General features: G+C 34.9%; 1 protein-coding gene across 7 annotated transcripts in view; it reads right to left on the bottom strand.

The window, feature by feature from the left end:
- Positions 1 to 12,829, bottom strand: part of ATP8B (ATPase phospholipid transporting 8B) — an 89,746-nt gene that overhangs the window by 4,883 nt on the left and 72,034 nt on the right. For 6 of the 7 annotated variants that reach the window (XM_081996193.1, XM_081996191.1, XM_081996190.1 and 3 more), the window contains 6 exons: positions 9,638 to 9,968; positions 4,673 to 4,947; positions 4,371 to 4,594; positions 4,090 to 4,315; positions 3,926 to 4,029; positions 1,378 to 1,653 (listed from right to left, as the gene is read on the bottom strand). In XM_081996193.1, the coding sequence (XP_081852319.1) occupies positions 1,378 to 1,653; positions 3,926 to 4,029; positions 4,090 to 4,315; positions 4,371 to 4,594; positions 4,673 to 4,947; positions 9,638 to 9,968 (1,436 nt within the window). The remainder of the gene's footprint in view (positions 1 to 1,377; positions 1,654 to 3,925; positions 4,030 to 4,089; positions 4,316 to 4,370; positions 4,595 to 4,672; positions 4,948 to 9,637; positions 9,969 to 12,829) is intronic. The other variant, XM_081996189.1, reaches the window with a different exon arrangement.

Raw genomic sequence — 12,829 nt, 5'->3', positions numbered from 1 at the left:
ATTTGGAGAATGTTGATCTGGCACTACAGTACATGGATAAAATTAAAATATCTCGGAATCTGCCATGTTATGAAAGTCCGTATGAATGTCAGATCATGGATTCTGGGATTACAAAAGAACATTTGGATGCTGAGCAGCTGTGCAATGAAATTATCTCGAAGACATTTCATGATTTTACTTTGTTGTATACAGATGCATCTGTAGATGGAGTCACTAATAAGAGTGGTTTTGGGGTGTACAATGGTTTGGAGTATTCAAAGACGAAGAAGATATAGGCTATGGAGTGATGTGCGGATCGGCGGATTCTGATTTTGTCTGATTCCAAAAGGGGATTGTAGAAAATCGCAAGAGTTGGTATTGGAGGTGCTAATGACTTCTGTACTTTGAAGACAAAAGAAAAAATGTACAGCCTGAGAAACATTAGAGGAAACGAAAGGGCTGACGAACTTGCCAGGAGTGGAAGAGAGGACAATTTGGTAATTGGGGATAAATACAGACTCCATTATACGAATTTCTTGAGGGCTATAAAAGAGCGTGTATGGTCTTCGTGGATTAGCTCTTACAGAGGCATAGGAATACATAAAGGGAGTGTATATTTGCGCATTCAGAATGTGCCTCCAAAGGTACCATGGTTTTCAAAAATTAGCTACAAATAGAGAAAGTTTGTGAGTGTGGTATGTAGAATGAGATCTGGACATTGTCTCATTCCAAAGCATAAGGCTAAAATAGGTATCTTTTTCTCCCAACTTCTTTGCGTATGGCGGAAATTCTCAGTGAACCACAATATTCTTATGCCTGCCATAAGTATTTATGGATAGCTAATATCTAAAAAGAGAGAGAGAAAAGCTCGAGACGAGTTTAATGTACGGTTTGATCCAGGCTTACTGTGACACAAACTATTTTGTATCTATTATTTTCCTTCTCAAGCATGTTGCTGAGATGGCACCATTTTGTTGCTGTTTATTTGCGCTCTCTATTATTGAAAATTTTCAATGTCGTTGCGCACACTATCCGACTTAAAGGTAAATATTGACCACCCTGTAGGTTTTTTCATTTTCAGCCTTTGAACTTTTCAACCATGTGGTATTGTCTAACTGAGAACAAAAGGTCACATAAGCAAACCTTTTAAAACTTGGGAATTTAATTCATGTTTAGACTACCGTTTTGTTGACAAATTCACCATTTTTATAAAATATCTAAGAAACGGTGCAAGATAGGTATAGGGAAGTATCAACATTAATTACTAGCCTTCTTGCGAGGAATTCAAAAATGAAATTAGAAACAGGGTGTTACATTGTCACATAAAGTATCTCTTATACGGCTAATAAATGTCAATTGTTATAATATTACTAAAACTGACAGATAAATATTACTTACTTGTGCCAATCTCTGCTTCAATCTAACTCGATCCGACAACGTGGGAAACACGTCAACGAAGTAAAATCGATACGCCAACACTGGCAATATGCACATAATAACCACCAGGATGGTCGTAAACCAGAAATTTGCACCGCCCATTGCTTTAGTAAGGGCGCCCACGTACGGCCCTTTAAACACGTAATTGTAGAAATTGTCCGCTACGAAATAGAATCCTAACGACCCCCAGATCATTATGTGATTGATGATCGTCCAGTATTGAGTGTCCATGGCAATCTGGAAACGATTATTATCTGTGTTACATTGTAATGCTAATTAATATACTGTTCTCGCGGACTGAGTTTACGGGGGTAAACATGCATTATTGACTTCATCCTTGTCTATTGTTAACTTTCAGAAACGGTAAATTTCTAAGTGAATGTCTTCCAAAAAAAACATTTACTGATTAGCGCTTCTATTTCTGTCAATTGTCAGTTTGAAAACCATCGAAATTTATTTGATTTGTTTACTATTAATTCTTTTCCGTTTCTTTGTGTTGTTAATCATTTATAAAGTTTTAGACTTACCACACCACCACAGTTCTTTTAAGAGCTATTGTTTCTACGCTTTTAACATTCTGTAAGTACTTTCCTAATATTATTATTAATATTTTTATTTTTTTTATGTCGGCTGTCACGATCTAACCAAAATTGGCACAATTATTAACCTGTTTTGAAAAAAAGTGGGAGTGTCTATTATGGTTTTTATTTACCCATTTGGTTTTTTTCTAAATTCGGAATTACTTACTATTACAGTATTTTTTTAGAAAATGCCTGGAAAAATTCTTCACAGACAAGCCCAGCAGTTAATTTTTAACCTTTGTGAATATTTTGAATTGGAAAAAACCAATGGATGACCTTTAGAAGCTTTATCATCTGTTCAGGAAGAAAATAAGAAATTCTAAGACCTTACATATTCTTACTGATGTATTTTTTTTGATACTAGAAGGTTGCAGCTGCTTTGAAAATTTTCCGCAAAACTGTTTATTCGATTCGGAAAAAGCAAGCAAGTAATCTTATGATTTCCTCACCTAGAAAACGTAAATCGACGAGCCAAAACCACTGATTTATCTGAAAGCATTAAAATGGATGTTCGAAATACATTATATGATATGTACAAGGATAGTATTTTAGTAATAGTAAAATATATCTACTTTTGTAAGAAACATCTATTAACATTTCATTGTTTCCAGACACTGAGATTTTTGGGTTGCATTATAGATTTTTCATAAAAATTTCTTGAAACATATTAATAATAAAGCCATAGAAAAAATAAAATAAGCGTCTAAAATGTTTTCCAGCGGGTTTAAAATAAAATAAGTGGATTGCAACCTGAAAATGAGATATGAGATACTACAGCATCACTCAGAATGTCTTACTGAATTTTTAATTTGTTGTACTTATTTTAGAGAAACATGCAACCATCCAGAACCTAAATCAAGAGCTAAAGTTAAAGAAATACTACATATTGGTGATACATCTCTGCGAATTTTGGTAAATAAATTAGGTTTCAAATTTAGACGGAATTTTATGATCCAAACGGAGACTTCTCATAAATAAAAAATGTTATTTCTGTCAAGATATTTTTGATTTGCTTTGGTATAAGGTTGTTTTAGTGCAAATTTGCAGCCAAAGATCTCTACTTTCTGAATGACAAAACACTAAAAATTTTAAACGTGACGAAGCTTTAGACACGCCTTTTTCTATAATATGAACACAACAGGTTTGTTGACGAAAACTTGATTTGATTCATATGATTATAAATGACGTAGCCTTCGTGACGCACGGGTAAACTCACTCCGCGAGAACAGTATCATTAAAACACTAATTTTATATAGGGTGATTCAGAATATGTATTACAAATTACAAACTTATAGGGAATGCAAAAATAACAGAACAATAAAGGTAGACATATGCCGTTGGAGGTTTACTTTTCGAGATCCAGAGCGTTAAAATTAATTTAGATTTTTTGTTCTCTCACAGCTTTTCAGATATTTTTCTCAAATTTGGAACATATAAGTTACGTTCTCAGGTTTATATCGTTTAACGTACCTATTAACTACTCTACAGCAATGTTTGAATGTAAATTGCTTTTTATATGGGAAATTGGCTGTTTAGGTGCAAATAAAACTTACATAACTCTAAATTACTTTTATGTTTGTTGAATGCAACAAAAATGTTAAATCAGTTCAAAAATGGAGATTGACATACTACAACGGTCTCGTTAGGCATTTTAAAAATGATTTAGCGGCCTGTGGCATTTCTAAAATAATTCTTAAATCACTCAAAACTAAAAAAGTTTTTAGAATGTTTAGGCCGTAATTTGACCAATTTTAAACTTTTCGTTTTTCCTCCACTTTGACAACGTTGTAAAAGTTTGCAGCTATGACTGCAAACTAATTGTGTTTGGATTCTAGTTTATGAAAGAGAGAGCAATACTTTTTCCTTTTTTAAATAAAAAAAAATTATGAGGTTTGCACTTGTAGTGCTATTTTCTATAATTTTCTTACCTGTGCTGTATTTACAATCACTAAAATGGCGGCTGTAACGCTACAGAAAAGCATGTAATCCGATAAGCCCTGGCCGTTAGGCGCGACAGCATCATAGTAAGTACCTATTTGTCAGTAAAACAACATTAGAACATTGAGAAATTGTATAAAATACAAAAACTCACCAAAGGCAACAAAAAACAAAACAATAGAAACAAAACATCCGACCAAAGCGCTCCTGAAGAATTCCTTTTTATTAAAAAACAAGTTCATGTGACCCGGTTTGTAGAGCTGTGGGTAGAGAAGGGAATTTTTGTCGTTTACGTCTTGGTCAAATATCCCCACTCCTAATACAGGTAAGGAGGTGTAGAACAAGTTGTATACCGATATGTACATTGGATCAAAAACAGTCTAGAAATTGAGCAATTAAAAACAATTTTTAAGAACGAGTGCAATGTGGCATTACCTGGGCGCTAAACCCGCAAAAGAACGCATACCAGCAGTGGCACAACGTAAATGCAAAATTTTTATTGAAAAAGTAGCGCAAAAAGCTACACATCCGATAGTAGGACCATCGTCCGTGCACTAAAAGTAAACGTTCCAGAAACCTGAATTGGGCTATGGAGTAGTCTGAAGCTAGCACCGCTTGCATTCCTTCTTGACCGGAAATTCCCACTCCAATATGTGCCGCTAAAATAGTTTGCAAGTGGCAGTGACGTAACCGTTTGCTTTTCATAACTAAACAAAGTAAAAAAAAAACAAACTTACCTTTAATCATTGAAACGTCGTTGGCACCATCGCCGATCGCCAGAGTAACCGCGTGTTTACTCTTTTTCACCAATTCAACGACCAAAGCCTTCTGCAACGGAGTAACTCTACAACATATCACAGCCTTGCACTGCATCACGACTTCTAAGAATAATCGCTCCATTTGAGGGTGAAGGCAATGCACCAAAGAATGACCGTTTACAACGATTGCAAAGCCCGCCGTGCTTTCTTCTATGTGGGATTCTTCCACACCACCTAAGTACTCCAATTCGGTGCTATAGGAAATTACCAGAATTATAGAAACTATAAACCAGTGTTTTTTTGCGATTGGGCGTGACAGTTTTAAGCCTCGTCAACACCGACATGTTTTACTGTGGTGTGAACGCGGCTTTATATCTGCATACCCAACAGACAAAAACACTATGACGTAAAGATACAAACGTGTTGATAATTCAAAATTTTGGTAAAGTTTGTTCACGATCTTTTTGGATCTACTCTATCCATGAAGACATTTTTCTTAGCAACGTTGACGTTGCAACAAATCGTGTATAAAATAAAGTCCTACAGAAGAATTACCATGAAAAAAATAAATCTCCAAAGCTGAATGTGATTTTAATTAAGTTTCATTGGTAATAGTATAGTGAAAGCCTCTATGAAGTAATTGAATGTTTTTCCACAACATAATAGTTGTTTGATAGACCACTCGGTTTAGTCAACTTGATTATGGATAATGCTTCATTAAGAGTTAAAGGTCATATTAATACTTGTTCCTTGAAACTTAAGAGAGCCTCAAGGAGTAACCCCATGTTAATAATTACATAAGGAAGCCTTCCGAGTGGTAATTGCCAACAATATGAATTTTTTTTAGTGTACCTTCCTTGAAAAGAAAATAACAACACAAAGTACCAAAAATACTGAAATTCCTCTTGATTAGTTTTGATCTAATCTCACTATTTCTTCTTTTGTCTGTTTTTGCTATGTTGCCAAAGCAAATGAACTCCTTGGCCATTACTTCCTTAAGAAATACACTATTAGATCGAAATGCTAAAATATCATTTCATAACACATGAAAAATTCCATAGATGAGGTAGATTCAAAAAGATCGTAAACCGACTAGAAAAACAATCAGTGTGAGCGTCAATTGTTATCAGCTAACTTTTTGACCATAAACCCTTATAAAATGAACGTGACATCTGCTTTTGTGTGTCATCAGGAGTATATTTTGGTTATAAGCATTGACATATTAAGAGAATGAACCTAGCTTTTGTTTATCGAATTGACGCGAAAGACAACCATAGAAAGATATGGAACTAGTACAGGCAAAACGCCAAAAATATCCAATAAACTGTGTTTGGAGGGCAAGTGTCCTGTCATTAGTTGGCATAACTTTGATTACTACCTGTAGTATAAACTGTTCGCCACGTCAACCGGGACAGTGATGTTTTTGAGTCATTTTTAAAATCTTGTTTTAACATAAAGAAGTAATTTAGGTCAATATCTCGGGACGTTTCCCAATTAACGTCCCATGTCTCAAGAAATATTGATTTATCCGACAAAGACAACATTACAGTGCTCAAGCTGGAACTAAGTTATCTCAGCAGCTTTTTATGTGTCATTTTAGTTGGGTGTAGATCCAATATTATCTGTTACATAATTTTTAAAGCAACCTCATGACCAATAAGACCATACAGGGTGGCTAGAGACAATCAAAGTGGGACAAGATCGTATGCAAAGAAGTATTTAATTACAGTCATTTTATTCATTGAATTAATCCATATTACCAGGTTTCTATCTATCATTCAAATGCTGTTGTATGTTCAACATTATCTGTTACATAATCTGAGTACTTTTCAGGACAAGCCCCATATTTGGCAAGACCTTACAGGGTGTCCAGCGACAGTGAGTGAAACTTGAAATTGTTTGCACAAGTTGTTCTTCCACTTTAACTGTCTCTAAAGACTCAAGGGATCAAGGGAGTTGACTTAAAATTATGGAACACATAATATGGGACCTACACCAGACTTAAAATGACAGTTCAAAGCTACTGCCTTAATTCGAAATTGAGCACTGCTATGCCGCATTTTTTGGATAAATCGCTATTTCTTGAGTCACAGGATGTTAATTGGGAAACGGCCAAAAACGTCCCGAGATATTGACCTAAACAACACTTCCTTATGTTAAAACAAACCCAAAAAAAGTTATTGATCAATTGGGGACTACTTGAAAATTACAGTGGCGGTGCATTTAAGTTTTTTTCATCAACCAAAAGCCAATAATTTAAGCTCAATGATAGTCCAAACTGCATCAAAATCTGTCGTTTCGTTTAGAAATGGCAAGGTTTTAAAAATTACCCAAAAAAATCACTGTCCCGGTTGAGGTGGCGCGCAGTTTATTTCTAAAAAACTAGGAGGAGTGAATGTGAATTAGGTTGGTAATAGTGATCGAATGTGATTGGTCAGTTGGCGATATAATTTACACAGCAGAAATCATAGTCGTTTTCTTGCAATTTGTGATTTCGGATTCAAATACGTTATGATTCAAAAGTCACGTGACCACCAAGTGATTTTAAAACTATGGTGTCATGTGATTTCTAGTTCATAACGCGTTTGGATCCGGAAATTATGGGTCGACAGAAAGCGCCTATTAAATCAACGGGTGATTTCAAAAAAACACCGGCTCGGCCCCCATTTGAATTTTTAGTTTAATCACTGTCAATCTTTCTTTAGCATTCTAAACTTTCTTGTGGATCAGAGTCGTTTTAAGTTGTTATTGAGCGTTTTTAAATCCGTCTGGTAGTGTATTGATATAACAAAACTATAACCTTATTCACAAACTGATATTTCATCAACGAACTGATGCCAATGTCACTCAAACTCATACAACAAATCTAGGGATTTGTTTGGTAACTTTTGTTTGTGTATGTCAGGCTTCTTCATTCGCTCCTTCTAGTTTTTAAATAGACTATACTTCCTGTGTATTTAATTAAAGTGTTTTTTATCAAAAACCTTTGATATTATGCCTTGGTTACTTGAGTTCTGTCATTAGCCCAGAAATTCTTGAATTCTTCGATTTCAAGAACTTGATGCATTGGGTCACCTTTATCCACATAATGACTGTACACAATTAACCATGACTCCCCCCCGTGCCTGATTGTTAGATCCCATCGCTTTCCTAATTGATTTGTCGGTTTTAGCCCTTTCGCTCTCTCAGATCTCTCTTTCTTAGGTTATATAGATGAAGGCTAGTCCATTTTTAAAATGTCAATGGTTATAAGCAAGTAGCAAGTGTCGCAATGTTATCATTATTTCACTTTTTTATTGGGCACAGTGCTGTAAGAATTAATAAATATCAAATACTTTTTAAACTTAATTTTAAAACACTTTTTAATGTTAATTTTTAAACTTATGATTTGTGATGTTGATTAAAGTTAAACTAAAATAGTTAAATCTGATTTGTCGGAGTAATATTTTTTCCAATAGATGCAAAGCCACATTGCGATCACTTCGATATTTGGTTATGTTACTCCTTTTTTGTTATGGACACAGTTTAGCTGATAACATCCACGACAACTCACCTGTACTTTTTCCTATTTTAAATTAAGCTAAAACAAAAAAAGTGCCTAGCCTAAACAAGCACACACTACAGAATTAGAGAGAGCAGAGGTAGATATTAATTCATTAATAAAAAGTTGTGTCAGAAAGGCTGCATTAGCCTAGCATACTAACTAGACGTGAACGTGACGTTGCCCAAATAATGAACCTTTTAAGATGCGAACTTTGAACAACTTCTTTTAAAACAACATTTTAATTCGTAACAATACCAATAAAAAATAGTTTATGGGACAAACAACAAAACTGACTATTAGACTTAACAGTTATCAAATGAATAATGTATAATAAAAGAAGTTCAGTAATGTAGGCACAACTTAAGAAACGTTCATTATTAGGGTTTGGTTAGTAACTGCACGCAAAAATGTTTAGCCACCCACATGAAAATAAACTATAGCAACTCGATACTTTGTCTTGGAATATGATGGCTTAAAAATTTGGCTTTAATGAGAGCGGAAACCAATTATTTTAAGGCCCAAGTTTACCACATTTGTTAAAATGTTCTCAATTATCCATATAAATTACAAACTCCAGCTGAAAAATGAATAATTTTGATTAAAGAGAGATAATTCACGCTTTTGTTTTTTCTTAAAAGCTTAAAACAAGAAAAAAACCTTTTAACAAATTCACTTGGGACTAAAATAATTGGCTTCCTCCTACAAAAATATCGAAAACCCCATGGCGACTCAAATGATAATGTTTATAAACTAAATAGCGCTCGAAACTTATTGCGTATATCCAAAAATTAATGTGTCCCCCACCTGAGCGGCAGACTAAATGTGATCTCTTTTAACATTGAATTTCTATTGATACTTTTAAATTTCCATAATTGTTTATTTCTAGTTGGAGGGAAAGCAACGGAATAAATGTCACATGACATTAAATTATATAATATGTAACGCAGCCAGTATTTTTCTCTGCTTAGAGAAAAGTGGGATAACAAAAATCTATGATAATCTCGAACATGAAATAAAATTGTTTGGTCACTGATAGCAATAAGGTCAATTAATATGACGTTATTAGAGGCCAATTTGGTTTACAACCAATCTCCATCCTTTACGGCAAATACTATTGTGAAAGCGATTTGTTTTAAGCTAATTTGGAATGTAAAAAAAAACTTTCAATTTTTGTCCCTGTTGACAAATAATTTCTACCTTTTATCTGTCAAATCTAAAACTCTCAGGCGTGGTACACTAATTTCTAGATCGCAAAACAGCCCGCCGGCAATACTAAAGCTTAATGACGTTTAAGAAGCCACCATCACAACGAGCAACTGCTCCAAGTGACGCTCGAAATAATCAGACGCATCCAAGACAGCGAAAGATATACGCAAAACGAGCGATCCCTTGTCATCTACCTTGCTCTCTTGCGTCTGTTTGTTTCCGTTCCCGCCCACCTGAACGTCACCACGCTAACTGCAGGCGGTCCAGACTCGCGGCTTTGCGTAGACACGCGATTTCCGCCGCCCACACCATTTTCCGCGTTGTTCGCCTTGTGGATCGCGTCCAGACTGTCATCGAGAGTGGTCGGCGGCGATTGCGGCTTGTACTTGTTCACGATTTTGATCGTGTCCCGAAACTTGAGAAGTTGCTGGTGGACTTCGTCGAAACCGGACGCGTCCACGATGAACACGTCCATTAGTTCGTCGGTCAGCAGCTGGCAGGAGTAACCGATGTTGATTGCAGTTTCTGAAAGCCACATAACCAGACTTATTATTGCCAACAGCGTATTTTATATTGCCTATTAGGACTGATTGTATAAATGTTGATTAAACTGTAGTTTGTTTAACTAGATTTAAAGTGAATCTAGTAGAATTCGGCAGGTGACAATCAGTTGGATAGGGCTTTTACTACAAGACAGAGCCAAAAGTGAAAAGGTTATGAAATTATGTAATAATGATTTAGGGATTCCTCTAATCTAAAAGTGTAGCTACATCCATCAGTAGTGACAGTTACTCTCATCTATAAAAAGAATATCTCAGTCCAAACTTCAGTTTAACTGACACCATTTGTTGTTGTATGTTGTAGTAATATTACCATAATTAGCAAACACGATTTGCGATCAAGAACTTTCCACCGATTTTCTACATTTTTCGGTGTTCTTTTAATTTTTTATATCTCCGATATCTCATTTGCTATTTTCTTCCACATAGCTTTATACTTTTTTAATTCTAGTGTTTCCACTTTGCTTTTATATTTTTTATATAAATCAATTAAATCTACTGTGTTGTTGTTGGACCAAAAATAACCACCAATCTAATAACCAAAAATATTAGTTTTATAGAAAATGTAGTATTTGTAATGAATTACGTAATGCTCAGGCGTTTAATAGTAATTATTAAACGCCGTTATTGACAGTGTCCAAGAAAGTGTAAATAAGATCCCAAAATGTTCCCACACAGATTATGTGTAACAGGTTAGACATCACTCTCTAATGGTGTTTCCATAAAATTGGAAATAATCAACAGTAATTACACTGCCTAAAGTGTATAATAGTTATAGGAAAAGGTAATGTAATACTTTTAAAGAGTAATACTTGTCAACTTAGTTTTTGTATTTTCAAAGGACATCACACGGTTGACAGGAGCAGACTGTTAGACATACTAAAGAATAACGGAATTAAGGATACGATAAGTAATAGATACAATTTAAGTAATAGACAGCAAAAGGTTAAATTTAAAAATCAGAAAAAGGTTCAGTAAAAAAGTTCTGATTTATTGAAAGTTAAACATACCACAGTTCCCTGTAGTACCACAGGAATGAAGAAAGATGGACGTTAATTTTAGTGGGCTTTCACACCAAAGTAGATCTGGAAGCGTGTTGCCTGGAAGCAGGCAGCACGTCGCAAATTGCATCTTCCTGATTTACTTTCACACAAAAGTAGCATAGCGCGAAAGCTCGTCTAACTTTAGAAACGTATGAAAATTATACGCAATTTTGCGAATCTATGTTTACGTATAGATAAATGCTTCCTCAAACATTTTATACCGGATAGAAAAGGCAGTATCCCAGAAACTCTTTGATCTTAAAAAACCACCAAGGCAGTTATAAGGTATAAATTATCGGAGAGTTGCTACTGTAGAAGAAAGGCTATTTTTATTTTTCGATCTCTAAATAAGTCAAACAATGTCGGCGCAGATAGGTAGCATATGTCAAAACAGCAAATTATAGAACTTGCTTTATATTCGAGTAGCACGTCGCATTTTTGCAACACGCCACTCCGGTATGAAACCGACCATTAATTTATACAAGGTGGTCCAGTTTTAAATGCCAATAATTCACCAATCGATAGCCCATCAAAAAATAAGTTGACATGCATTATGTCATTTTCCTGAAGAACGCTTCCTAAGGAAGATACAGACCTCCAAAGTTCAGTTTAAAAAATCGTATTTACTGTCAGACCGTTGAATTTTGATCAAATTTGGAACAAGTAATTATGAAATAAGTACTTGTTATGTGATTCGTCAAAATTGTTTAGACGCGTAGATATAGGAGGATAGTCTTTATTTTCTACGCTACGCGACATTCTAAAGGATTCAAATCTGGTCATCTGTGAGGTTTACGAGCTAATTTTTGACACTGAAAATAGTAAAAAAACAGAATTTTTGGACTAATTTTTTAATTTTTTAGACTATAGGTAGTGTAAAACTGATTATTCAATTCAATCTTTTTTTTTATTCAATTAAACACTGGTAACAGTCCGAATTTTCGAACTAATTTAATTCTAATAATTAGTGTTCTAGACTAATATCGTAGCATTTAATGCCAAAATTGTTTAGTTTCATCAATGAAGAGTCTGAAACTTAACTTTTACTATAAAAAATAGTTCAAAATTCGATTTTTCAGTCTTAAAGCACAGTGAAGCGTCTAGCAGTCAATTTAAAACTGACAATGCGTTAAACGGCATGTTTAAGTCTATGGAAGATGTAAAAATAGTTTTTTAAGTCTGCTATGTCAAAAATTTGGTGAAGCCCTGAAACTAGATTTTCCAAGCTGAAAGTAGTTTTAAAACCCTAAAAATAGTCCAGAGTTCTAAGAAAATGAAAAATAAAGTAAAACAACAACGACTAACGAAAAGTTAGTCTTCAAGTCAATTTTCATGAATATAATGTCAATATCCTGTATTTAAGACAGGATTTTTTCAAATTATGAAAACTTACTTCATGGCCTATGGCCTTGAGACAATGGCAATGACCAAAAAAACCGCAAATCGGCTCAGAATAATGCAAAGAGCGATGGAGCGGGCGATGCTGGGTATTAGTCTCAGGGACAGAAAGAGAAACAAAGAAATCCGAGAAAGAACTAAGGTCGTAGATATAATGGAACGTGTTGCAGAACTGAAATGGCAATGGGTAGGACATTTGGCCCGACAAGACCAAATTAAATGGTCAAATAGATTAACACACTGGCGACCAAGGGAAACAAAGCGCAGCACGGAAAGACCACAGACAAGATGGCTTGATGACATCAAAAAGCAAGCGGGAAATAGGTGGTTCCAGATGGCACAGGACAGGACGGCATGGAAAAACATGAAAGAGGCCTATGTCCAG

This window comes from Ips typographus, linkage group LG2 (genome assembly GCF_016097725.1).
Source record: "Ips typographus isolate SLU linkage group LG2, UJ_Ityp_2.0, whole genome shotgun sequence".
In the NCBI taxonomy this organism is placed as follows: domain Eukaryota; kingdom Metazoa; phylum Arthropoda; class Insecta; order Coleoptera; family Curculionidae; genus Ips; species Ips typographus.
The sequence above is the reverse complement of the archived record's forward strand: the minus strand, read 5'-3'. Positions and strand labels throughout refer to the sequence as shown.